Below are 24182 nucleotides of genomic sequence, written 5' to 3'. Positions count from 1 at the left end.
TGCAATCCCTTATTTGCACTAAATTACTCATATGAGTAGTTCTAGTGAAGTTTATGGTACTGCTCTCATGAATAAGAACTGTTCATGAGAGTAAAGGTTTATAAAATTGAGCTGTATGTTAGGAGTAAAGGAACCTTGTAGACTTTTAATTGTGTTACAGTTTTGAATTTTTTTTCACGACAATTTTTTTATTAGTGTCCAGTTTTCTAAAAATCAAGCAATCTAGGGACTAAAATTCCTTTGGTTTTCATTAGACCTTTGATTTCCAAGGAAAGAAAAATCAGGCCTCTAGTTAGCACACTCAGTCTGCTTGTTCCTGTGAAATGTGCAAACCTAAAGCCAAGTCTTTACTAAAAAGATACACAGGGAAGACAGACCAGCTGGGGAATTCCCAGGTATGGCTGTCCCTAGGGGGGTGCGGGGCCCGGGACATAGACATCAAGTTTCTACCTGCGGGGTGGTGCTCCCCCTGGCTCCGCCCAAGCCCTGCCCCGACTCCACTCCTTCCTCCAAAGCGCCACCCCCACCATGCCTCTTCACATCCCTGCCCAGCCCCCACCCCACCTTTTCCTGCCCCTTCTCAGCCCAGTTCCACCCCCTTCCCTGAGTGTGCTATGCCCTCGCTCCTCTCCCCTCCCCCTCAGCGCCTCCAGATGCGGCAAAACAGCTGATCAGTAGTAAGTGCTGGGAGGGAGGGGGAAGCGCTGATTGGCGGGTCCCGCCAGCAGGCAGGAGGCACTGCGGGGAGGGGAAGGCTGGTAGGGGGGCTCCTCCTCCTCCCTGCCCGCCCCTCGCCTCAGCTCCCCACTCGTCTCCTCACAAAGTACGGGGGCCCCCAAAGTGCAGGGCCCAGGGTGGTTGCCCCAATTTGCTGTACCCTAGGGGCAGCTCTGTCCCCAGGGAAGTGGGTAACTTTGGGGAAGGGTTTGGGGGGTTAATCCATAAACATAAAAAAATCTTGATTCTTTTGGGTGTAATGGGAGAATGAGGGAGAGTGTTGTGACTTGATGAATTTAGCTTGGAGATTATTCCATGCATGGGCACTGCCTATGAAGAGGAGAGGAACAGTGTGTTTTACTTAGATGGCAATCATTTTTTACCATATATTCTAAGTATTATTTTTTGCTCTGGTTACGTCTCATCATTTTAGAATGCTTTTCTGTTTTCTAATTAGGTGTCAAAACAGCTGTATAGCATGGGCTGCTATGAGATCTCTCTGGGGGACACAATTGGTGTGGGGACCCCAGGCAGCATGAGGAGAATGTTGGAAGCTGTTATGAAGGAAATTCCAGTGAGTGCTCTTGCTGTTCACTGCCATGACACGTATGGCCAGGCTTTAGCCAATATCCTCACAGCCATACAGGTAATTCAGACTCTCTTTACAGATATTGTAAGTAATGTTTGCACTTTAATTCATTTGCTAAACTTCTATGAAGTAAGTGCCAGTTACTTTCTGCATTTTCTATAGTTATTACTATTTTTGCACATGCTAAGGGTACCTCAGAACCCTGATTGTGTCATTTCATAAACCAGTAGAGACAGAAGGTGGGTGAGGTAATATCTTTTGTTGGACTGACTTCTACTGGTGAGAGAGACAAGCTTTTGAGCCACAGAGAGCTCTTCTTCAGGTCTGGGAAGGGTCATTCGAGCATCACAGCTAAATGCAAGGTGGAACATATTCTAAGGGATCATTGTTGTAATAAACTATAAATCCAGTGTCTGGAACAGCCTCCCAGTAATAGCCCACTTTAATTGATTTGTCTCGTAAGAGTTGGTAAGGCAACCCCCATCTTTTTATGGTGTGTGTGTGTGTGTCTGTCTGTCTACCTACTGTATTTTCTACTCCATGCATCTGATGAAGTGGGTTTTATCCCATGAAAGCTTATGCCCAAATAAATTTGTTAGTCATTAGTTAGACACGGCTACAACTGCACTGCATGTTTCATAAGCCATTATCAGTTATATATCCTTATTTACTTAATGTCTTCAATGCCACACAAAATAAACACACCAAGACACAGTTGTGGTGATACTATGTGGCTTTGGTTTTAGTGGAAAACAAGAATATAAATTAAATATTAATTAGCCCTCAGGTACCACTTTGTTGGAAGCATGTTGTCTGTCCACAGGTTACCAAAGTGACTGACTGTCTAGCACCATCTAATTTAGAAAGTGCCTCAATATCAAATAGAATGATGTATGATTACTCCTTCGGTGAATGGATTTTGAGTTTTCATACCAGCCATAACAACTTATTTTGAACTGCTCACATGGCATTAACCTAAGGCTTGTTGGTTATCTATTCCACACAGGTAGTAAATATTTTGGATTATTCTTCCACTGTTAACTTGGCTTTGGTGTTCTCTTTCTATTACCTATTTATGTACATGGAGATAGTAACACAAGTTAAATCAAACACCTTTCTAACATGTTTAGTTCCCTTTCAAATGTGATTTTAGTTGGCAAAAAGACTTGTGTTTTTAAAAAATTGTTCCCCTTCTATACTAATAATTTTGGATAATAGATATATTGACTTCTTCAAGAAACCTTCTGTACTAATCACTTGTTTTCATTCTACTGTAATTTTGTAAAATATTTTTGGGACAAAACATTTTCATATTTAGACTCATTCTAAAGGAGAATTTTTTTTTAAAGCTTGAAGAAATAGCTCAGTGGTTTGAGCACTGGCCTGCTAAACCCAGGGTTGTGAGTTCAATCCTTGAGGGGGCCATTTAGGGATCGGGGCAAAAATTGGGGATTGGTCCTGCTTTGAGCGGGGGGTTGGACTAGATGACCTCCTGAGGTCCCTTCCAACCCTGATATTCTATGATTCTATGATTCAGAGAAATACAACTTGTTTATGTAATATGGGCTTGTGAAAAATTATCATTTTTTTGTTGAGTTTGTCTTTTATTTCTGCTCTTATAATTGAAACATGGTTGTTTTTAAAAGCTCAAAAAGAGTAGCAGGGAAATGTTTCAATAGGGGCATCTTTCCCATCTTCAGGCCTTGGAGTAGCACATTGCACAGTAAGGTTATGCATCCAAGTTAAGGAGGCTTAAACTTTTGCTTATGGTATCCAAAGCTCATCAACACCCACTTTTGCTGTTGCAAACATAGCTATGTCTCCTGGTAGAAATAAATGGTATGACAGGGTCAGGCCAGATGGCTACAAGAGAGTGGTCGAAGGTAGATACATTAGTTCTAGGTTAAGCAGGTCCCTTTTCCCTGGGTAAGATAACAGGGTCTATCCAGAACACTCAGGAACTTTCTAGAACTAATTAAGGCAGGCAGGCTAATTAGGACACCTGTAGCCAATTGGGAAGCTGCTAGAATTAATTAAGGCTAATCAGGACATCTGGTTTAAAAAGGCTGTCACTCCAGTTGGTGAGGTATGTGGGTAAGGAGCTGGGAGTGAGAGGACATGCTGCTGGAGGACTGAGGAGTATAAGTGTTAACAGACATCAGGAGGAAGGTCCTGTGGTGAGGACAAAGAAGGTGTTGGGAGGAGACCAAGGGGAAAGTAGCCCAGGGAATTGTAGCTGTTGCGTAGCTGTTCCAGAAGGAACTCTAGACAGCTGCAGTCCATAGGGCCCTGGGCTGGAACCCGGGGTAGAGGGCGGGCCTGGGTTCCCCCAAACCTCCCAACTCCTCACCCAACACAGGAACTTCCACCAGAGGGGAAGGTCTCTGAGCTGGTCCCTGACCCACATGGTGGATCAGCAGAAACTGCGGGAATTGTTCTTACTCTTTTTTCCCCATGCTGGCCAGTGATGAGGTTATCTGAATGAATGGCAGATTTGAGCCATGAAAGTGGCCAAACTGAGGGCTGCTGTGAATCTCTGAGGTAAGCAAAATCTGCCAATAAGTGCAGGACCCACCAAGGTAGAGGAGGAACTTTGTCACAATGGATAATTTCACAGAAAACTGTAAAACCCTTGAGCATGGGAGTTCTCCATAAAAATTCACAGAGAATCGTCTTTCAAATCTCTCCTTAAAATTCATTGGTCTTATGATGCCTACAAAACACTGAACAATGACTAGGCAGCTGATGTATTAAAACTGCTACTTAATGACCAAATTTGTTTTGCTGTTACCTGGTCCTCCCTACCCACCTTTGTTTGTTTTCTCTTTTGGTTGTCTTTTGTCATACGCTAAGATAGTAATTTCTTTGCAGTAGGGATTGCCTTTTTATGATGTGTGTAGTGTGCCCAGCTCCACAGGTCCTAATCCCTGATTGGGGTTTCTAGGTTCTACCATGATACAAATAGTAAAAAAAAAAAAAAAAGGAAAAGTGAAAACAGATTGTCTCACTGATCTTGAATCAGCCTGAGCTTGTCTGATCTTCAGTACTAAATAAGTTTGAACCTAATTTGTAGTTGAGTAACTTTAGTGATTAAAAACACACATAATTTCATTTTGAAACACACTATATGGTACATATTTTTTTCCTGGTGGACAAAGGATAGTGCTCTGGGATATTATATGGGTGGCTGCAGTTTAATTCTTGCTCTTATCATTGAATAAAATAAATTCAGTCACTACCTTGCAGCTGTACGGATATTGACACATTATTTTGTATATACCAGATTGCAGTTGCTGTTTGTAATAGAACCTAATTCTGTAGTTTTGAGTACAGTTTTCTTCCAGATATATTTATTTATTTTTCATATTCCTATTTGGAAGAGTTTTTGCTTGTGGGAAGCAGGTCAGATGAAACATTTGTCTTTCAGAGAAGTGAGTTATTAAGACATTTTTTAGGTGAGTTCTAGTTTGGAAAGACAGCGTTAAAGACCAAATTTTGTACACTCATCCCCTCTGCAGAAGTTCACTGCAGATGCCAGGGTAGAGACAGGTCTTACAGTGCTAGGAGATAAGGTGTGTGGCGTCTGCTATAGCCAGTGATGAGCTGCCAAAAGGTGAAGAACTGGTTCCTTCACTCGTTCCGGGTCTTCAGCAGCACTGATGGACTTGCCGCCAAAGTGCCGCTGAAGAGCTAGTGAAGGACCCGCCACCGAAGTGCCGCCGAAGACCCAGAGCGCCGCTGGGTGAGTAAAAATTGCCTAAAGTTAACCATGTGCTTAAGTGTTTTCTTGTTACAGCATTCAAAAGCTTTCTAGCTGTCTCACAGCACACTGTCTGGTTCCTTGTATTCTTTAACGACTGGTTTTAAACTAGCTTCAAAATTTAACAACCGGTTCGCGCAAACCGGCTCCAGCTCACCACTGGCTGTAGCACTATTTACATGGAAGAATGGTGTGCATTGGCTATTGGCTCCTTCATCCCCATCATCCCATAAATCCCCCACCACAAATGCTCCTTCCATGCTAATTTGCATGTACACCATGGTAGCTCAGCTCTGTGATGTGGCCCACTGTCCAGGTTCTCCATGGATTGTGATTTCCTTTGCCTTCTCTCTTCACTTGCATCAGTTCTGCAGCCTTTCAGGGGCGTAGAGACCAGGATCTGGGCCTGTGTGACATATTGGCCTCTCTATGAAGTACAGTGTGGGTGTAGCATTATGCAATGGAATTAATTAGAAAAAAAAAAAAAACCTGTTGAGCAGCAAATTCCACTCCTTCTGAGTCACTGCATACTAAAACCCCAGACTAAGAACTATTGTATTTCCTAAAAACCAATAAATGACAGCAGGGAAGCCACAGATCATTCTACACTAATTTAGTCAGTGCTTGGATGTGAGCTCTCTTGTAACTCATACGTGGAGCAGGAAGAGGTGTTGGTGATTTCAGAAGTAATTTTTTGTACCAATCTCATTATGTCATGCAAGTTTATACAATTCCAGGATATCTTCTTTTGGATGGGGTTGAACCAAAATACTATAGGACTGACAGGATGAATGTGCATAAGAAATTAGCGGGGAAGTAGCCTTACCATTTAAGTAGTGGGTTTTATGTGTGTTATTTTAACAAAAGGGTAGGTAGTGATAGATGACAGAAATTAGGCAATCTTTAAAAGGTAAGTATTTTTTTAAGTTGTTGAGGGGAATAATAAAGATGAAAAGCATTGACTAGAAAGATATTTCTTTTTTAAAAGATTTTTCTGTATAAATGTAAAGAACATATGAAGCAATATGTCAAAAGAATTAATAAAAGATTTTAAATAGACTGACTGACTAGCTGAAACTTGGCTGAAGGAGGAAATTAAAATATCAGAATATAGACTGTATAGAAGTGACAAGCTCAGCAAGACTGTATGGGGTGTGGCTACTTTGTTAGGCAAATACATAATTTCACTCAAAAATATTGTATGTAGGCTGGATAATGTGATAAAGAGAAAATTTAGCTGAGAGAAACAGTGAAACATATTTATAGGAAACTATTATCAACCTCTAAGGGAGAATAAAAAGATCAGGAAATTTCTGTGTAGGAGAGGTTCAATAAAGTTAGAACACTGATTGCTGGTGATTTTAGTTACCTTGAAATTGACTTGCATAGGATTTGAAGAAGACTAAGACAGGGAGTGTGTTTTTATACACATAGCACAGTACGGTAAACCCACTTAAATAAACTTAAGGGTAAATAAGTAAACACTTTTCAACATATTGGAAATGAATATATTGGGTATGGGGAAATGCTAAATGCTTGATTTATGCATTAATAATTTGAACTAAATAGGGATTTGATCCTGTAAATTCACACTTGAGTGAATAATGAATGGCTGCATGAGTTAATCTTTTTGACACCGTTTTGAGTATGTTTAAAAATAAAACTGTAGTCACTCATTTTCAAATAACTAACATTGATAAATGTGTTCCTCTGCTGAAGATGAGTGAAAGAAGCAGCCAAAACAACAAAAAAGAGGTAGACCTAAAACCCTTGAATTTTGATGGAATGTGGAAGAAAGGGAAGATAATTTTTTACAATGAAAAGTAGACTAGAAAATCCACTTATGCAAGGCTGGTATTCTGCACTGGAATCTGCAGGCTTGGATCCTTGCATGTAGTTGTGTAAAAAGCTGCATGAGCCATGCTAGTAGATCTGAATGCATGATTACAGTTAGTGAGAAGGAGTGGAGGTGGATGGACTAAAGCATATATATATGTAGGATTGACCGAATTCAACTGTTACTTTTTTATAATTGTTGGACAATATCAATGCTTATTTTAACGATTTATTATCTATTGATTTTTTAAAAAAATATTCACAATTATGCAAAATTATGGGTTTTAAGCATTTAAACATTTTTATCTATTTAAATGTTTGCAGCTGTGGGAAATTTGGGGAGGCTAGATAATGGGGGACTAACAAAATAACTATTTAATGGCAGTAGATGTCAAGATTCAACATCATATGTCAAAATATAAATAATTAAATATTTTAAATCAAACTAAGTTTTCAAGAAGCATTCTTCTTTCTTTGCCTATCTGTACATTTTTGATTATCATCAATGGAAATATTTTTTTCTCTGTTTGTGTATGTGTGTGATGAAATTGACCTCTAATGACATTTACCAATAAAAATCGAATCCTTCCAAGTTTCTCTCTCTCTCTCCCTCTCTGTATGTATATATGTAGGCCTCACAATACATTTTCTCTTTACCTTTTCTTGTATTTTGTGTTTGTCAATTGATGGTTTGTGTTTTTAATGAATTGTATATGTGAGTTCATAAATTTATTCTCTTAAATCTATTTAAAAAAATCAATGCTATATATTTTTTAAAAAGTAGATCTTTAAGAAACTCACAGTTGTCCTAGGTTCATGTGAACACTTCCTTTATTTTTAGTTTTCATGAGTTTCACGCCTCCTGGATTTTTTTTCCCCTCTGAGTTTCAGTTTCAGATACACAATCCACATTAAAGCCAGCAGGTTTTTCCTGGTTTTGTGTTAAAATCATGAAACCACAAATTTTGCATTATTTCAATGCAAAACTTTACATGGTATCTGTAAACTTTGCCTGTGTTTCCTTGAAAGGGTTCATGATGCAAAGTGAAATCTTTCAAACCAGGTGAGTTTGTTGCAAACTTATCACACAACTTTAAAAGGAAAGCATTGTAAGACCCTACATATACAAAATACAGAGTAAAATTAAAAGTTTTGGTCCCAGTTATCAGTGTCATCCATGGGACTGTCCCAATTTACTTGAGGGATTGCATCACTCTGTGTGATGATGACATCCCACAACAGCGGTTTGGTCAGAACATAAAAGAAAATGAAACACTGACACTGGGATGGATTCAAAAGTGGAAGGCTCTGGCTTCATTAATATTTATCTTTAATGGAGAGCTAACCCCACAAAATACCAGAGGTTTGTGGTCCAGTATGGTGTTAAATGGCCTCCATGCCAAATAACCAGTATTCAGGTTTGGCTCTCTTTAGCTCCGGGAATCAGTCCACCTCTAATCTTCTCCCTCTCCCTCTGAGTTTGAAAGTGGTAGGGGCTGGGGTGAGGGTAGACATGAAGGATAAATTCTGCAAAGACTTAAATTCTCTCCTTCTTCCTTCAGGCTGATAGGGCCCAACAGTCGTCTACCAGCTCTCATGTTCACCTCCAGGAGTTGCCCCCCCGAGCTTCTCATCTGCACTGGACACTAGGCACAAGTTGCAATGAAATTACAAACTCACTTACATTTACAGGTTTTATAAACTGTCTTTACTCCTTATTAACCTTAAACTGGGCCTCCAGGATGTTGGAAGGAAGCCAAAAAACTTTGTCAATCTTCCTCGGAAGGAAAAATGTTCCTGATCCCCAAAACAAGCAATGAGTGAGTCCTCGAGAGGGCAGAGGGCAACGTTTCTCACAATGCTGTAGGGGGGAAAGACTTTTTATAGGTAGGTAGCTGCCTAAATTCCTGTTTGAATGATAAACTTAATGCAGGGATTAGGCAGCCTGGAGCCTTGTATAGGCATCTTTTAAAATTATTAAATGTTAAAAAGCAAAAATAATTAGAGTAGGTTTAGTGAAACTATTGGCATTATGTTACACATAGGTTCTTACGCCAGCAGGGAGGCATTATACCCAATGCATGAGGCTCAAGCAGTCATAAGAAATGGCTTCAATTTCTGGCTCTGCCACTGACTTTCTGTGTGGCCATTGGCAAATTACTTCTCCGTTACGCCCTGTGTAAAATAGAGTTGATACTCATCTTCCTTGTAAAATGCCATTAAATCTATGGATGGAGAGCGCTGTACAGGTGCTAATTGTTATTATTAGTGCAGTACCGATTCAAAGGCTATTTTCAATGCATAATGTGGAAACTATAGGGACAAACTTTTCTGAAACTTAGGAGGTGTGGTTTTTTGAATAAATGTAATTTTATGATGAAAAGAGGAAAGAATGAGAGGAGGAAGGGCAATAAAAAGCAACAGAACTATTAAGTTGTGTAAACATGCCAGGTGACCTAATTATTGTCACTCTTGCCCTCCTTTCCCGTCCACATTCTTGTTTGTTTCTGACCTTCACCAGTGTTGTGTTGAATGTAAGTTGTACAATTTTGGGGGGAGGGTGGCTTGTCTTGTAAAGTATCTAGCATATTTTAGGGTGCTTGAAAAAATACAATAGTATACCTGCTTTGGGAAAATAAGTATAGAAGATGGACAGGTTGTAATTGCCCGTGTTACAATTCCACTTTGTTCAGTAAACTGCTATTTAAAAAGGAAAAGCACAGCTTGATTAAGAATAGCCAATATGGGATTCAGGAAGGGATGGTCATGCTTCAGTATTTCACTGGAATTCTTTGAGATGGTTACTGCCAAAGCAGACAAAGGATATGTAGTGGCCATCGTATGCTTTGATTTTTCAGAAAACAGTTTACAGTGTTCTTTACTGGAAGTCAATGTTAAGGCGTGGAAACATGTAATAAGTGGAAAGTTGGCTAAATGGCAGGAAGCAAATGGGAGTTGTAAAATGGAATTTTTTCAAGCTGAAAAGAACATACCAGCAGGGTAGTGGAGGACTCCGTCTGTGGATCCCAGGTTTTATTACTTAAACAAATGACTTACAGTACCATTGATGCTGGTATGGAGGATAAGTTTTCCAATTTTTCAGCTATTAAACTGTGAATAATTATAATGAGAAATGAGAGAGTTGGACACTTACGTACATAGATGGCTAATATTCTACAGTATGCCAAATAAAACCAATTTTGGAGCAAAAACATAAGAATAGGAACATATGCCATTTTAGGATCAGTAAAAGACCATTCAGTCCAACATTCTTATCATTTACAACTTGTATCTCACCCCCACCTTTCTGCTTTTTAGCTTTCTTCTCCAGGAAATGATCTAGCATAGGTACCTTGTAAGGCCCAGCCTAAATTTGAAATTGCCTTTAAGAATCAGCTTAAAAAGCATATAGTTTATGAACACAGACTATGCCTTTACCTTTTCTGTTAGCAGACTGAAGAGGTAATTAGCAAGATAGCAGCATTTCTCAGAGAACATGAAGGAAACAACTTCTTTTCCTTGCAGCAATTATATAATAAGCTAGGAGTTTATTTGGTTTAGAGACTTGAGCTGAAAGAAATAAGTAACATGAGACAGGAAAAGCATCCTTGAGATTGCTTAACACCAGCAGTTAACTAAGCAAAGAAAAGTAAAGACTACCGTACAACCAGTGAAAGTGGAAATTGAGAGAAAAACAGACAAAGCAGATGAGAAATGGCAGGTGAACTGTGAAATGAAGAAAAGGCTCCAAATCGTAAGGTTCCAGTGAAGAAAACCAAAAAGAGGGGGTGGAGTGCAGGAAACCAGAAAACCACTGGTATCAGGAGACCTAGTAATACCTAACCAGGCAGCTACTTTTATAAGTGAAAAAACCCACACTAAAGCAATGAGCAAAGCAGACTTAATTATGGAAAAGTCTGGGAAATATGGAAAACACAGGTGTTCATATTCACAATAGTAGAGATGTTTGCAACCTTTCCCCTGCTATTTGTGTCTTGTTCTTTTTTGTAGGAACTACTTTTTAAAATGGAAGAATATGTTGCCACAAAACTCTGTAAAGAAAGAGAAAGAGCCTTTCACCTGTTTGTTTGTTTTTGTTTTTAAATAAAATCTGTGATTATAGCAATAAGCCACTGCAGGTATGTATTAGTAGGCAATTGGTGCTCTTCTCAAGTGGTCAAAGCACTCAGCCTTTGGCCCCTGTGCTTCTGAGCATACTAATAACCTTCTAATACACACATCCATTGTTTATTGCTATAAGCAAAAAACGTATCCCTAAAACTAATTATGTAGATTCAGAGAGGTTAAACTGTGAGCTCTTCAGGGCAGGGTTATTTATTTATATTAAAGTAGCCTCCAGAGATCTGAACTGAGACTGAAGCCCTATTGTACATACACATAGCAAGATGCAACCCCCTCCTTTCCCCCCCACAAAGAACATGCAATTTAAATAACATGCTTCTGGTTCAGTGCCCAGCACCTTGTTAGCACTTAAAAAGTAATAACAAGCCCTTTTTCTTCCAACGCCACCCACAGTTTGATGATCGTATCTCAGAAGTTCGGAGCCCTGGCAGTTACTGAGCCAACAGACCTGCTGACTAGATCTGTTTCAGTGTACTATTCAGACAAAGGGATTCTGCAGCCATTATGGATTATCCTGATCTTCAAATTCCCCTCACTAGACTTTACTTTGAGCTGGAGGCAGAACTGCAACTCTCTTTGGCTTAAGTTCAAACCTCAACAGTTTGTCTCAACAGTTTTTCTCATTCTAGAATTTCTCATTCTAATATATGAGAAACACACACACACACACACACACACACACACACACACACACACAGAGAAAGAGAATGCACCCAGGGGAATTACAGTGGCAACTGGGAGGTCAAATCTGCAGTGTTTAGGGGATTTAAAGGCTAGAGGTCAAATACCTCCCTGCTGTAATTTCACTGAAGTCAACAGATTTACACAAAGGATGAATTTGGCTCTTTTCTCTTAGTTTCCTCCATATCTAGTTAAATTGTTTTCTCCTGGAATTAAATTTTTATTGTACCCACCCTTGTTCCATATTAAATATCTACTCTTTCCCTACTGTGAATTTCCCATGCATTAAGTGCCATCAAGTAGCATGTCACACATTTTGCAAGGTCTGCCTTTCTGAATTCCAGTATTTTTGTGCTGTTGTTTGGTCAGCAGCCATTTATCAGCATTTAAAACCTGATAATACGTTCACACTCTGCTCCAACTTCATTTATAACTTTCTGGTGTGTTTCCAGTTATTAGATCCAGGACACTCAGGTCATTCTGATCTAATTAGCTTTTCAGCTAATACGTAATTAAGCAATCTTGTACTACTTCCAATAACATGCTTTTTTCTTTCCACCTCATCCAATGAGAAAAACATAAAGAATGAGACAATGTATGTCAAATGATATTTACCTCCCAGTCAGATTATCTTCTGCTACATCCTTTTCTGAGGTACAGATCTGGACAGGTAGCTAGTGAAAGGAACAGAAACCACGGACTCATAGGATTATCAGAGTACAAACCTGTCAACCTTGGTCAGTCCACATTCAAGATTCCTGGCTCCTTATCCCTTTTTCCTCACTCTAGCATTAGCTACATGTGTTGCGAAGTTGCTGGTGAGGCTAATGATTGCACCATTTCCATCTAACGCTTTGTGGGTTCTCTGTTAGGATTCATATGGGCCTTAGAGCAATTTATGTATGTTTTGCCAGCAGGATTTTTGCCTTTTTGAGAGCAACATGCTCCATAGAATACCACATTCTGTGCCTCTTCCTTTCTGCTGGCCACCTCCAATCCCCTTTTGCCTTATATTGCCTCCATCAACATGTAAGTGGAGTGGAGAGGATACCGGCAACTCCACAGGGAGGTAGGAAATCATACTAAGCAGCTGTCTTTCCCATACATTCATTCCCTCCACTCTATTTTGCATGGCACTTGTGTGAATTTTCTGTCTTCCAGCATTGTCTTCCTGGTCACTGTTTGGAAGTTGTAATCCCAAGTGCCCACAGCAATGGCCTTTTTAGAGACCTCCTTTTATCATTTCGACTGTATCTTGTTAAACTTGACTATTTAAATGACTAAGAGTCAGTATAATCCAGTTCTGAAGTGCACTAGGCAGTAATCCAGCTCTTTCTCTTCGGGACAGATATTCATTTTTTGGACTAGAAATTAATTACTTCCAAATGCTGAAAATGTAGGAAGCCTTTTTAAAAAGTTGTTTGGGTGCTTATAGAATCAAGTTGATTTGAAAAGTTTTCAGAATGATAACTTAATCACTTCAAAAATATTTAAAAATTAACTGTTTAGTACTTGCAGAAGGTGCCAAAATTAAAAAACTGAAGTCCAATACGTACAGAATATTTAAAGGATAGGGCATGGTAGGGTCAGCTTCTCTGCATGCCACTTTGCCATTGAGATTTAACTGGTCTTGCAGAGGTGAAAGGGTAGTTGACTGGCTTCTCAATTGAGATTAACAACATGGCTGATGGTAGATTTGGGGACATGTAATTGGACTATTTATTTTACAACTTTTAATCAAGGGCATCTTGGTTAGATTGACCAGGAAGCAGGTGCTTGGGGATATTCTGTGTACTACCAACATACATGTATTTGTTTTATCTTGGGTTTCACTCACTTCCTGAATCAAGTGAACAAAAACGTATTGTTTCTACATATTGTGTATATATTTTTACACACACACACACACACACACACACACACACACACACACACACAGTTAAAAGAATATTATTCAGGTTGCAAAGTCAAATATTCAAAAGTTAGGAAATGCTGGAATTAAGGTTGTCCATGCATCCTTAATTCAACCCCCTTGTGCATGTGCATTATGATTCAGTCATTAATTATTTAGTTTTAGATTTAGTAATGGGTTTGTTGGCATCCTTTCTTCTGCAAAAGATGGTGTGATTTGTAGCCTATGATATAGATGGTTTGCAATGTCTCATGTGACTGAATAGTCCAATCCGAGATTTGCATGATCTTTGGCAGTTATTGCAAATGTATGTATTTTTGTTGAGGACTGCTTGCTTCCTACGGGCTCTTTACTCTTCAAGCAGTAGGAGCCACCTTTTGTCATGGACTTTGATATCCTGATGCAGATGATGGTGCCACTTGTTACGATCACTTGCCAAGATTTCCCATTGGTCAGGATCAATTCCAAATTCCTTCATATCTCACTTGCTTGTGTCTCTATAGTGAAGTTTGGGACATCCTGTTGTTGTTGTTCCCTCTGGTAGCTCCCCGTATAGCATGTCCTTGGGTATACGTCCATCTTCCAATCTACTCAGATGGCCTAGCGAGCGCAGCCATCTTTGCTTGAGCAGGGCTCTCACACTTGGTAAGTTTGCGCTTTGAAGAACTTCTGTGTTGGTGACTTTGTCCTGCCATTTGGTGTTGAGTATGCGGCGTAAACAATGTAGGTGGAAACTGTTTAACCTTTTCTCCTGATGAGCATAAGTTGTCCATGTTTCCCCACCATACATGAGAGTGCTGAGGACACAAGCTTGGTACACTAGCATTTTGGTGTTGAGGGTAAGCTTTGAGTTGTTCCATGCTCTTTTAGTTAATCTGCTAAAGATGGTAGCAGCCTTTCCAACACAAAAATTTAGTTCTTCATCGAGTGAGAGGTTGATGGTCACCGTAGAACCTAAATAGCTGAACTTTTGGTCTACTTCTAGCTGGTTTGCATTTAAGGTAATTGAAGGATCTTGTGGAACCCCCTGTCCTAATACAACCATTTTCTTGATGCTGGTGGTGAGAGAAAATGCTGGACAGCCACTTGAAAGGCAGTCCATGAGTTATTGTTGTAGATGTTCATTGTGGGCTATGAGGGCAGCATCATCAGTTAATAGAAGTTCCCTGATTAGCACCTTTTTCACTTTGGCCTTTCACTTAAGTCAGGACAGATTGAAGAGTTTCCCATCTGATCTTGTGTGGAGATACACTCCATCTTTCATGTCCTTAAACTCACAGTTCAAGAGTATCAAGAAGAAGATTCCAAAGAGTGTAGGGGCAAGAACACATTCTTGCTTCACTCCGCTGTTCATCTCAAAGCTGTCCAATTTGGACCTATAAAACTGGACAGTTGCCCTCACGTTGTTGTGGAATGAACATTTAAGAGTTAGTAGGGTTGGTGGGCATCCTGTATTTTCTAGTATTGCAAATAGTCCTGCTCTGCTGACTGTGTTGAATGCTTTGGTAAGGTCCAGAAAGGCAATGTACAATGGTTGGTTTTGCTCTGTGGACTTGGAGTTGACGCAGAGAAATTTAATGTCTATAGTTGATCTTCCAGCCCTGAATCCACACTGTGGTTCAGGATAGACATGATTTGCCAGCTGCTGTAGGCACACTAATATGACTTTTGCGAAAGCTTTTCCTGCTACACTTAGTAGAGAGAGACCCACGTAGTTGTTGCAGTTGCCCTTTTCGCTTTTGTTTTTCTATAAAGTGATGATGTTTGCATCACAGGTATTTTTAGTAAAAGTCATGGACAGGTTACGGGCAGTCAACAAAAACTCATGGCCTGTGACCTGTCCATGACATGAACTATATACCCCTGACTAAATCTTGGGGGCGGGGATGGCCCAGGAGTGCCCTGGGTGCTCAGGGGGGGCAACCTGGGACCCACACTGGTATAGAGAGTATGGCTTGGGACACCCATGGGTGCAAGGGGGGTGGGCAGGTGGCGGCATGTGGCCCATGACCTCTGCTGGTGCTGGGGTAGGGGTGGCGGCGCGTGGCCCAGGAACCCCATATATGCTGGGGAGCGGGATATTGGCAGGGTTGGCAAGCTCCCTACCTGGCTCCACACCTCCTCAGAAGTGACAACATCCCCCTCCTTCAGCTCCTAGGCAGAGGTGTGGCCAGGCAGCTCTGCTGCCTCCACCAATAGTGCAGGCTCCGCAGCTCCTATTGGCCGGGAACCACGGCTAATGGGAGCTGGTGAGGCAGTACCTGCAGGCAGAGGCAACACGCAGAGCTGCCTGGCCCCACTTCTGCCTAAGAGCCAATAGAGGGAGATGTTGCTGCTTCCGGGGAGCCCCCACAGAGCCCTCACCCCATCCCCTGCTCCAACCCTCTGCCCCAACCCTCTTCCCCCACACCCAAACTCCTGTTGCTCTTGGGGACGGGGGTCGTGGCCCCAGTAGCGGCTGGTGCGACTGGCCCAGGAGCTGCCTGAGCTGCTCAGGTGGCCCCCAGGTCTCCAGGAGCTGCCTGAGCTGCTCAGGTGGCCCCCAGGCCAGGCGCACCAGCTGCTGCAGAAATCACGGAGGTCACAAAAAGTCATAGAATCTGTGACTTCTGTGACCTCTCTGACAAACTCACAGCCTTAATTATATGATGACATACTGTTTTTTCCACAGGACCCCATCCTCATCCAGTGCCAAGGATGGATGTTGATCACTTAACAAGCAGCAATTCAATATTTTATTTTCTCCTCAATATGTGGCCCTATTCCTTATTTACTATTCAAACCCTTCTCTGAAGACAGAATCATTAATTTCCTCATGGGCTTCTCATTATAATATTTGAGTGCTACTCAAATATAAATGCATTTATTTTCACCAGAACCCTTCGAGATGAGGGGTTATTATAATCTCCATTTTAGTAATGGAGAATTGAGCCACAGAGAAATTGAAGTCAAAAGTATCCACTAATACTGGGTACCCAATTTGAGACACCTAGGAACTGGTTTTTATATTCAAAGCACAGCTTCTATTGACTTCAGTTGCAGCTGTGAGTGCTAAGCACCACTTCTGCAATCAACCCCCAGGATATCAAGCTGGACACCCAGAAAATGAGAATCAGAGTTAGTGACCATCTGTGAAATGTTTGGTTGGTGTTACCCCACCAGCCTCCATTCCCAGTTGAGTGCGCCCTCTCCCAGGCTCCTTAGTCCAATCTACTCCTTCCCACCCCTCCACGTCCAACACTTACCCCTCAGCATTCAAATCAGGCAGCTTCATCCTTCATGCTAGGTTAGGAGCTGCCTAAGCTAGCTAGTGGGTGATGCTGAGGTGAGGGGTGTGTCCTAAGCCCTGCCCTTTTCGTGGAGATAGATGCCTAAATCCAGGCTGCTGCAGGAAGGTGCTTATCTCTGCTAGCCATCCATAACTAGGAATCCTTCTCCTGGAGTCAGTCTGCTTAGATGCCTAAGATCTGAAAATGAGTTTGGTGCCTGCCTCTCCACATCATTCTCCTCGGGATACCCAGAACCATAAGCCGCTGTGTTACCCCTCTGCCTCAACAAGGGAGAGCTTTGCTAAGGCTAAAACTGTGTGTCAGCTTCCTGCCACACCAGTCTGTCCACCTCACCATCAAACTCCTCAAGAATCTTTGAGTCTTAACCTTCCATTGCAGGTAACAATCAGTGAACTTCATTTCCTGTGTTTCCCAAAGATGTCTCTCTGCAGTGTCTAGTCCCTCTCACTGGAGCATCTAGTCCCTCTCACTGGACACTCACTGGAGCGTCTAGTCCCTCTCACTGGAGCGTCTAGTCCCTCTCACTGGAGCGTCTAGTCCCTCTCACTGGAGCGTCTAGTCCCTCTCACTGGACACTCACTGGAGCGTCTAGTCCCTCTCACTGGACACTCACTGAAATTAAGTTCACTGCCACAAGAGATACAACACACACCACCCTGTTAGGTTAGCTGAAGACTCACTCTATACTTCAGAATAACAGCACTGAGATGGTTTATAGTAAAATGAAGAATAAGTTTATTAATAAAGAACAGAAATTTGAATGATACTAAGTACGAGAAAAGGGGACAGATGTGGTTACAAACAACAGACAACAAAACATGCTTTCCAATGACTAAAACTCAATTTTAGCAGTTACAAGCTTTGCCTAAGCAGGTTTTTTCTCTTACATCCAGTTACTAGCACCTCTAGGCCAGAGAATCCAATCTTCACAGAATCAGAGGGTGCTGTCCCTTTTGTTCCCTATGTGATAGATAATTAAGGGCTTCTCTCTTTCTTTTTATAGTCCAGCAAATTTCTGCAACATATTCTTTGAAAATTAAACCCAGACAAAATTCCCCTCCCTGACTAATGCGTAGATGCCATGCTGTCTTCCTCCCCCTCTAGTTGATTTGCTTTTTCAGTTGGCTTAATCACTTTGTTAACCTTAGTTGTAAATGAACTTCCGTTCTCCCTGGCCTCACCTTGTTCAATTTACATTGGAGACACATGCAAACAGGTGTAACAATATTCTTTGTCTATGACAAACTGTTTTATCCACTCTACTCAGATTGCTTGTTTTGAACATATTTTATGAACACATTTCCAGTGTACATACATAATTCTTTATACTGACATCACACAATAATATTAATGACCCAGTACGTCACCAGTTTTTATGAGATATCATACAATAAATTGTTTGGCTAAATATTCTGACAACAGTGTGTTGCGTGTGCCCCTTGCCAGTTGGCATAAAGAGGTTCTTAAGATCACACTCACTCCACACCAAATGGTGGTAATGGGGCCCAGTTTATCACTTTTAACACAGTAGTTATAGCACTCAGCTGGATGTGGGAGATCTGGGTTTGATTTCTCTCCCTACCCCAGCCCCCGGCCTCATTTAAAAAAATGCTTTTCTCTCCCTTGTTTTTATGTGAAAAAGTCACACAAAGCTGAGAAACTGACTGTAAATAGGAAATAGTGCATCTAATTTATCACAAAATTCTGTCAAATGTGCAATATAACAAACAAAAATAATATGAGAAAAAATAATCCCTTTCAGTTATAAAAAATGTAGACGTTACTTGTAGTAGACTTAAGCACGTGCATAAGTGTCTGCAGGATCAGGGCCTACATTAGTAAATATGTAGAGTACTATGTATAGCATTTGTATACTGATAGAATAATCTGTTGATTTCATTTCAAAAGATACTGTACATTGCAGAATAGAATCCAGTATTCATACATGGATAGGTAAAAACAGAAATATCTGATTGTATGTTCTCCAGTATTTGAACGTAATATAGTGTCTGTTACAATACTGCCATGGTTTTTGGTTAACAAAATAGAAACCTAGTCTACAGTTCCTCTATAAAATTAAGTGTTGTATCATATATGCGTTTGGGTTTTTGCCATGATTTTCAGAACACCAAGTATCAGTGGAGAAAAATCAATCAATGTAACTATTGAAAATATATTAGAAATTGTCCATCTGAAGTCCCTCAACCTTTGGTAATTAGAGGCCATACTGAGGAGATTGACAGGGTAAATTAGAAGTTAATATTTACACAACAAAACATATGCCCAGTACAATATCCTACGCTGATGTTACTGAAACCCGAGTCCAGAAAAGTACCGTGGAAACAAGACCTGGTACTTTTCTTGTGCCAACACAAACAGCAATTACAGCACAGTGTGAGAGGAGTCGTAAGAAATACTACTGCGTATCAGTAGTTCAACAAAGTCAGCACTTTTATGTAATTGTGTGGGGAAAACATTTCAGATCCCAGCAAGAAATGGCCATTTATTCTTTTAAACTGATCCTTGATAAAACAATGCTGGGGTCACAAGAAGGCTATTCTGCCAATTTTGCTTCACTGTGGGATCCATTGACATCTGGCTGAGCTGCGGAAGCTGGGAAATTTCTTTAATATTCTCTTGACAGTAAAATGGACATGTGGAAAACATTCTAATCTGTTAATCTTTGGTGCTTCTGAAGAAAGGACATTTGGCTTTATATTTTGTACTGATAAGTATTAAGTTTCCAGATCTAGTTGTAAATAAGTTAATGGCATCTGAATGGAGAATGCAGTCCTTGTTTCCCAAATATGGCAGAAGATAAATATGCACCTGTATAATCAACATGATGTAATAAATGCCAAGAGTTCTTTTTGTTTGAGCATATTCTTTGGCAATTTACTCCTCTTTATAGTGAATGTTTTATCAATAAATATCAGTGAGCAATAGTTGAATTTCTTCTTACATCCTGAGTGATGAAACAGACTACTCTAATGCATAGTTTCATACAAAGGATTACGAAAATATAATTAAACAAGGGCCTAAAAATAACAATTGTACAAAAAACCTTCTAAGATGATACCTTTTAGTCAACATCTGTAATTCATTACATAGTTTGTTTAGCTAAGACTGAAAATAATTCTTGCATGTAAATATATAATTATGATGAATAATGGGGATATATATTTTATATGGATACAGATAGAATATATGATTGGTTTCTGGCATGACATTTATCTTCATAAATGAGGAAAGGAGTAATAAATCACTTATGAAGAAAAGTGTGAGCATATACAGTATATGGTGAATAAAAAAGCATACAATATATCTTCTAATTAAAAATAAGTGAATGATACCATGCAAAATGGAAAAGTATTAAACTGGAGTTCAGACTCTTGCAGAGTCTGGCAGGATATTTGTATTCATCTGAAAAAAGCAGGAAAATAAATAAAAGTAATGAATTTATGGATTACATTGAGTTTAAAGTGGTTCCCAAATTCTAAATAGTGAGCTACATGGTTATAACACGTTTCCTAGTGGAACTATCAGTAGGCTCCTTTGGAATACTTAAAGGAGCCTCTTTTGGTTTTGGTTGCAGAACAAGTAGCCCCAGGAACTAGTAGTCCTGTTCTTTTCCCCAAAACCTAGTTGCTGACTGAAACCAACAGCAACCAACTGAAAATTCCAGAGTTTTGCTAGGTCAGCAAACTGTCTCCTGAACAGAAGAGAATCTGACTATTAAGGAGAGTGATTTAATACGTTTCTGCTGGCTAGTGCATCCTGGTATTTCATTAAGGTTGATCTGCTAATGAGAGCAAGAGGAATGATATCTGTCCAGCATCAACTCCCAATTTGGGCACTGTCTAAACAATCAGTTCATATTGTCATGTTCATCAGGCCCAATCTGCAGTTCTTACTCAGGAAAAACTCCTAATGCATAAAGAAAAGGAGTACTTGTTCTTGACGTCTGATTTGTGTCCATTTATTCTTTTACGTAGAAACTGTCCAGTTTGACCAATGTACATGGCAGAGGGGCACTGCTGGCACACGATGGCATATATCACATTGGTAGATGTGCAGGTGAATGAGCCTTTAGTGTGGCTGATGTGATTAGGCTCTATGATGGTGTCCCCTGAATAGATGTGTGGACATAGTTGGCAACGGGCTTTGTTGCAAGGATAGGTTTCTGGGTTAGTGGTTCTGTTGTGTGGTGTATGTGGTTGCCGGTGAGCCAGCAATGCCCCTCTGCCATGTACATTGGTCAAACTGGACAGTCTCTACGTAAAAGAATAAATGGACACAAATCAGATGTCAAGAATTATAACATTCCAAAACCAGTCGGAGAACACTTCTCTCTCTTTGGTCACTCGATTACAGACCTAAAAGTGGCAATTCTTCAACAAAAAAACTTCAGAAACAGACTCCAACGAGAGACTGCTGAATTGGAATTAATTTGCAAACTGGATAAAATTAACTTAGGCTTGAATAAAGACTGGGAGTGGATAGGTCATTACACAAAGTAAAACTATTTCGCCATGTTTATTCACCCCAGCCCCCACTGTTCCTCAGACGTTCTTGCCAACTGCTGGAAATGGCGCACCTTGATTATCACTACAAAAGGTTACCCCGCTCTCCTGCTGGTAATAGCTCACCTTAAGTGATCACTCTCGTTACAGTGTGTATGGTAACACCCATTGTTTCATATTCTCTATGTATATAAATCTCCCCACTGTATTTTCCACTGAACGCATCCGATGAAGTGAGCTGTAGCTCACGAAAGCTTATGCTCAAATAAATTTGTTAGTCTCTAAGGTGCCACAAGTCCTTTTCTTTTTGCAAATACAGACTAACACGCTGCTACTCTGAAACCTGTCCTAATGCACAGTAACTTTAGCTGAGTAAGTAGTGGAGGATCAACCCAGATTCTGATAATTAATGCGTTTTAAGATAGCACTGATGAACTAACAGATTCTGTGATTGAGCTAATTCAGGTTGGTGGTGCTTTAAATCTATCTGCTTCAGAAGCAGATATTCATAGTAATAAGAACTGCAGGACTCTAGAGAAGTGCAGGGGCAAAACAGATGATCTGGGGGGAGGGTACAAGAACTAGATCCTTCTGTTATAATAAAAACAGACATATTTTGAATTAGAGAGCAGAGATAATGCTTGAATTTAGTTCTTGTGGCTTGTCATCTCTACAAAACTATGTGACCGAGTTAATAACCATGTAATTTACAGTTGCCTCATGGATACACAGACAATATAGTGACAGAAAATTAAATGACTTCCTCAATATCCAAGACATTATCTAGCCCTATGGTTGAGTCACCAGTCTAGTATTGTTTATTTCCTGTAATATTTCTGTAAAGTGTTGGTGGTATTTTTTAAAATGGTCTTTCAATAGTAAGATTAGCTGTGCTGCAAGAACTGAGGGCAGAAGGGTGGCTTCAGGGGGGACTACCATGTAGCCCAACAGAAAACAGAAGAAAACTTAATTCTCTGAGCCTAGCCTGAGGTAGGAAGAAGGGATGTTGCTACTTGAGGAGCTTCTGGGAAGCATGGGAGGTTTTGCCATCGGAAGAAAAGTCCTTGGAGGGTAGCCCTGCATATTCTTGACTCCTTGGCAAGAGAGAAAGGGGGGTTCTAGACATTAAAACATCAGATTACACAATAATATCCACGAAGAGGGGCCATTCTGAAGATAGATGTGGCTCAGCAGCTATCAATCTGTTGCTGCAGCAGGCTTGGTCATCAGACACCTTCTCACATTACAGCTGGCTGCTGGTTTCTCAGGCAGCTGTCCACATGGAAGGGGATCTAGCTCCCCTTCCTCATGACTTTCTCTGGGAGAGAAAGATCATCAACATTGCTGTCTCTAGCCAGGACAGAGCTATTTTCAGGAAGCTGCCTGTGTTTCACCACAAAGGAGCAAGTACAGAAGAGAATGTGGTGAGTGAAAATATGATAGATGAGATTTTGAAAATTAACCCATAATTTTGTATGCTTCAGCTTTTGGGAACTCAATTTGACACACATTAAAGAGGCCTGATTTTTAGAAAATGCTGAGCACCCGCTTTCTGGAAACCTTTGTGGCATCTCAACTTGGGCATCACAAACAGTGAAGTGAATTCTATCCTTACTTTTGCCACAGACATCATGTATGATGCTGAGAAAGTAATTAAAACCCAAGGTTTTAGAGGTGACCACTGACTGTTACATCTTTACTTATTTTTGTAATATACACGATCTTAAAAATGGTGAAATTGATGGAATATCCTCTTTAATACACATTTGCAACTAAAATTAGAAAAGAAAACAAACATCAATTGAAACCATAATTAGCATTTTTAAATATACCACAATGGGCTTCACATCCCCCGCTGGCTGAGCTGCAGGTGTGTGTAGTTTGAGAGAGAGCCTGGGGGATTGAAGAATCAAAACAAAATGTTCTTTTGGTGGGTTATGCCACCTGTCACCAGCCCTAGGGGAGAGTTCTGACTGTGTTAAAGTTAGCTGGATTTTTTAGACAATGTGGTCATGCCTCATTCCTTCGGTTACCTGTGATGTTAGAAAACCAGCAGCAGGACTGAGATGGTCACCTGCTTTTGTGACATCAGACCACTGGGGTACCTCCTCTCCCTTCATGTCAGGGAGAGAGCTTAGGTACCCCAACAGACCAACTGATAGGGACTACCACCTGGGGAGGATAAGACAGAACTTGGGTACCTTCACCAGCTGTAGGACTGAATGGAGCTGATCCGTTAGCACATCCAGGAGAAGTGGAAGTGCCAGAAATCACAGTACAATGTATAGGTCTGGGGGAGACACAGTTTGCTCCAGGTGAGTGTCTGTTCACCTAAGAGAAAGCCGGAAGACTTCCAAATCTCATTGCTGCCTGGGATGGTCATTGCACCATATTAGAGAGACTATTGGTCGTGGTTCATTGAGTGGAGCTGAATTGGTGGAGGACTGACTAGCTCCCTATCAATCCAACAGGGGACTTGGCATCAGATCTGCTGTCATAAATATAAAGGGAAGGGTAAACCCCTTTGAAATCCCTCCTGGCCAGGGGAAAGCTCCTCTCACCTGTAAAGGGTTAAGAAGCTAAAGGTAACCTCGCTGGCACCTGACCAAAATGACCAATGAGGAGACAAGATACTTTCAAAAGCTGGGAGGAGGGAGAGAAACAAAGGGTCTCTGTGTCTGTCTATATTCTGTCTTTGCCGGGGATAGACCAGGAATGGAGTCTTAGAACT

General features: G+C 40.7%; 1 protein-coding gene across 3 annotated transcripts in view; it reads left to right on the top strand.

Annotated features, from left to right (window-relative positions):
• Positions 1–24182, top strand: part of HMGCLL1 (3-hydroxy-3-methylglutaryl-CoA lyase like 1) — a 108885-nt gene that overhangs the window by 68632 nt on the left and 16071 nt on the right. For all 3 annotated transcript variants that reach the window (XM_073335123.1, XM_073335121.1, XM_073335120.1), the window contains one exon: positions 1175–1363. In XM_073335123.1, coding sequence (XP_073191224.1) covers positions 1175–1363 — 189 coding nt within the window. The remainder of the gene's footprint in view (positions 1–1174; positions 1364–24182) is intronic.

Source organism: Lepidochelys kempii, chromosome 3 (genome assembly GCF_965140265.1).
Source record: "Lepidochelys kempii isolate rLepKem1 chromosome 3, rLepKem1.hap2, whole genome shotgun sequence".
Lineage (NCBI taxonomy): Eukaryota > Metazoa > Chordata > Testudines > Cheloniidae > Lepidochelys > Lepidochelys kempii.
This window is presented reverse-complemented; position numbering and strand designations above follow the sequence as displayed.